This window comes from Electrophorus electricus, chromosome 4, assembly GCF_041902795.1.
Source record: "Electrophorus electricus isolate QZ-2024a chromosome 4, ASM4190279v1, whole genome shotgun sequence".
Taxonomy (NCBI): Eukaryota; Metazoa; Chordata; class Actinopteri; order Gymnotiformes; family Gymnotidae; genus Electrophorus; species Electrophorus electricus.
The window spans coordinates 2,100,001-2,102,500 of NC_137500.1; the positions used below are offsets into that span (position 1 = coordinate 2,100,001).

Below are 2,500 nucleotides of genomic sequence, written 5' to 3' on the forward strand. Positions count from 1 at the left end.
ACTCAGAGCCTCACCTTTCAAACAGAATTTCATCCTATAGGTTGTAGGGACCACATATTGTACCACAACTCCAAACCACACAATTTAGCTTCTATATTTTTCTCAAAGAGAAAGTTAGCTGTTAAGGCCAACCAGAAAGAAATGTAAGTGAAAGACAGAAAGAAAGAGAAAAAGAAAGATAGACAGACAGAAACAAAGATAGACAGATAGAATTTTATAGGGAAAACGTCACTTTCTAGCATTGTTATTGGCAGAGTGATGGGTGGCCAGGCAGTCACAGGCAAATGAAACCTGAGCTCACAGTGTTGTGGGGTTTGTAATGTAGCCACGCTTCCTGTTGCTATGGTAGAATCACTGCATCCTGGCTCTCAGACAGGAAGTGCTCTTATTGCCAAAGACGCACTAGAGATACACTGCTACAAGTCTTCAGCAAGCAGGAAATTCCTGCAAGTGGGGATTTCCTGACACAGCACGAGCTCTCCACTAAAGCTACCACCCTGACTCTGCGCAGTCTCTGCCTGCTTCTGGGTTCCAGAGCAGGAAATTCCTGCAAGTGGGGATTTCCTGACACAGCACGAGCTCTCCACTAAAGCTACCACCCTGACTCTGCGCAGTCTCTGCCTGCTTCTGGGTTCCAGTCAAAACCATAGAAACACATGTCTGTGTGAGTGTGTTTGTGTATGTGTGAGTGTGAGTGTGAGTGTGTGTTTGTGTATGTGTGAGTGTGAGTGTGTGTTTGTGTATGTGTGAGTGTGAGTGTGTGTGTGTGTGTGAGTGTGTGTGTGTGTGAGAGTGTGTGTGTGTGTGTGTGAGTGTGTGTGTGTGAGTGTGTGTGTGTGTGTGTGTGTGTGTGTGTGTGTGTGTGTGTGCGGTGTGTGTTGTGTGAGTGTGTGTGTGAGTGTGTGTGTGTGTGTATGTGTGTGTGAGTGTGTGTGTGTGTGTGTGTGTGTGTGAGTGTGTGTGTGAGTGTGTGTGTGTGTGTGTGAGTGTGTGTGTGTGTGTGTGTGAGTGTGTGAGTGTGTGTGTGTGTGTGTGTGTGTGTGTGTGTGTACAGACACAAACACAGAAAGAGCATTCAGGGAACATATTCTGCAGCACGTTGTGTGTGTGTGTGTGTGTGTGTGTGTGTGTGTGTGTGTGTGAGTGTGTGTGTGTGTGTGTGTGAGAGAGACAATAAGTGACCTTTCACCAGCGATGCTCATTAGAAACTAATGGAGTTTCTATAATGAAGTCTACATGAAAGTGTTATTGAGAACGTCTATAGAAATCTATAGCAAAATAAATAAGTTTAAGTATATTACCTGAATGCTAGTCAGTCATCCCTCCCTCCCTCTCCCCTTTCAACCTCTCTCTCTCTCTTCCTCTCTCTCTCTTCCTCTCCTCCTCTCTCTCTCTCTTTCTCTCTTCCCCTCTCTCTCTCCACCATCTCCCTGTATCCTTTTCTTGCTTTGGGGAATATCATGTCCCTTAGGAGGGGATATATGAGAAGACATGATAAAAAGAAGAGAGGATGGAGAAAGCGAGAAAAGGAAAAGAGAGACAGACAGAGGCAGGGAGAGAGCGCTTCTCCACGCCAGAGGTCCACAGGCGAGACAGATCCCACAAGCTGAGTGAGCGCAGTCAAGAGAGAAAAACATGAGGGCCCTGTGATCTCTGTGAGACATTTACCAACAAACGCAAAGTCTTCCTTACATTTACAAACCAAACCCAGCCTTTCCTCAGAGGATGACACACCGTGAAGTATTCTGTAGTCCTACATCTTCTGAATATCTGGTGGACTTGTGTATGTGCATACATACAGATGTTTCTCTTTTGGACACACTGGACCTGACATAGATAACGATGAATGAATCTTAATGATATTATAGATTTAACATGTTGGTTAATATGGTATGGATGAATACTCTGATTGGCTGGTAGATGTGCATTAAAACCATACAACATGAAGGTAGCTCTAGTCAAGCTTCATCACTGTTCTAAATACCCACACTGGTCAAGAGCAACATTACTAACACTGATAAACCGTGATAACAGAAACACTAACAAGTAAACACTGATAACACCAATACTGCTAACACAAATACTGATAACACAAACACTGATACCACAAACATTAAAAACACCAACACTAATAACATTAATACTAACACAAACACTAATAACATCAATACTGATAACACAAACACTAACAAATAGATAACATCAATACTAATAACATTAACACTGATAACATCAATACTAATAACAGCAATACTAATAACACAAACATTAAAAACACCATCACAGATAACACCAAAACTAATAACACCAACACTAAAAACACAAATGCTGATAACACAAACACTGATAACAAACACATAACACAAATACTAATAACACCAATACTAATAATACCAATGCTGATAACACTAATAACAAACACTAACAACGCAAACAGAGACATTCTGATTGGCCACAAATATGCCGTGAGTGATGGTACACCTAAATCTCTTCACCATTT

At 42.0% G+C, this 2,500-nt stretch overlaps 1 protein-coding gene across 1 annotated transcript in view; it reads right to left on the reverse strand.

Moving 5' to 3' along the window:
- LOC113591282 (RNA-binding motif, single-stranded-interacting protein 3-like) overlaps positions 1-2,500 on the reverse strand; it is a 147,519-nt gene that overhangs the window by 22,492 nt on the left and 122,527 nt on the right. Inside the window, exon 8 of the mRNA XM_081713830.1 lies at positions 1,624-1,827. Within this exon, the coding sequence (XP_081569956.1) occupies positions 1,624-1,827 (204 nt within the window). The remainder of the gene's footprint in view (positions 1-1,623; positions 1,828-2,500) is intronic.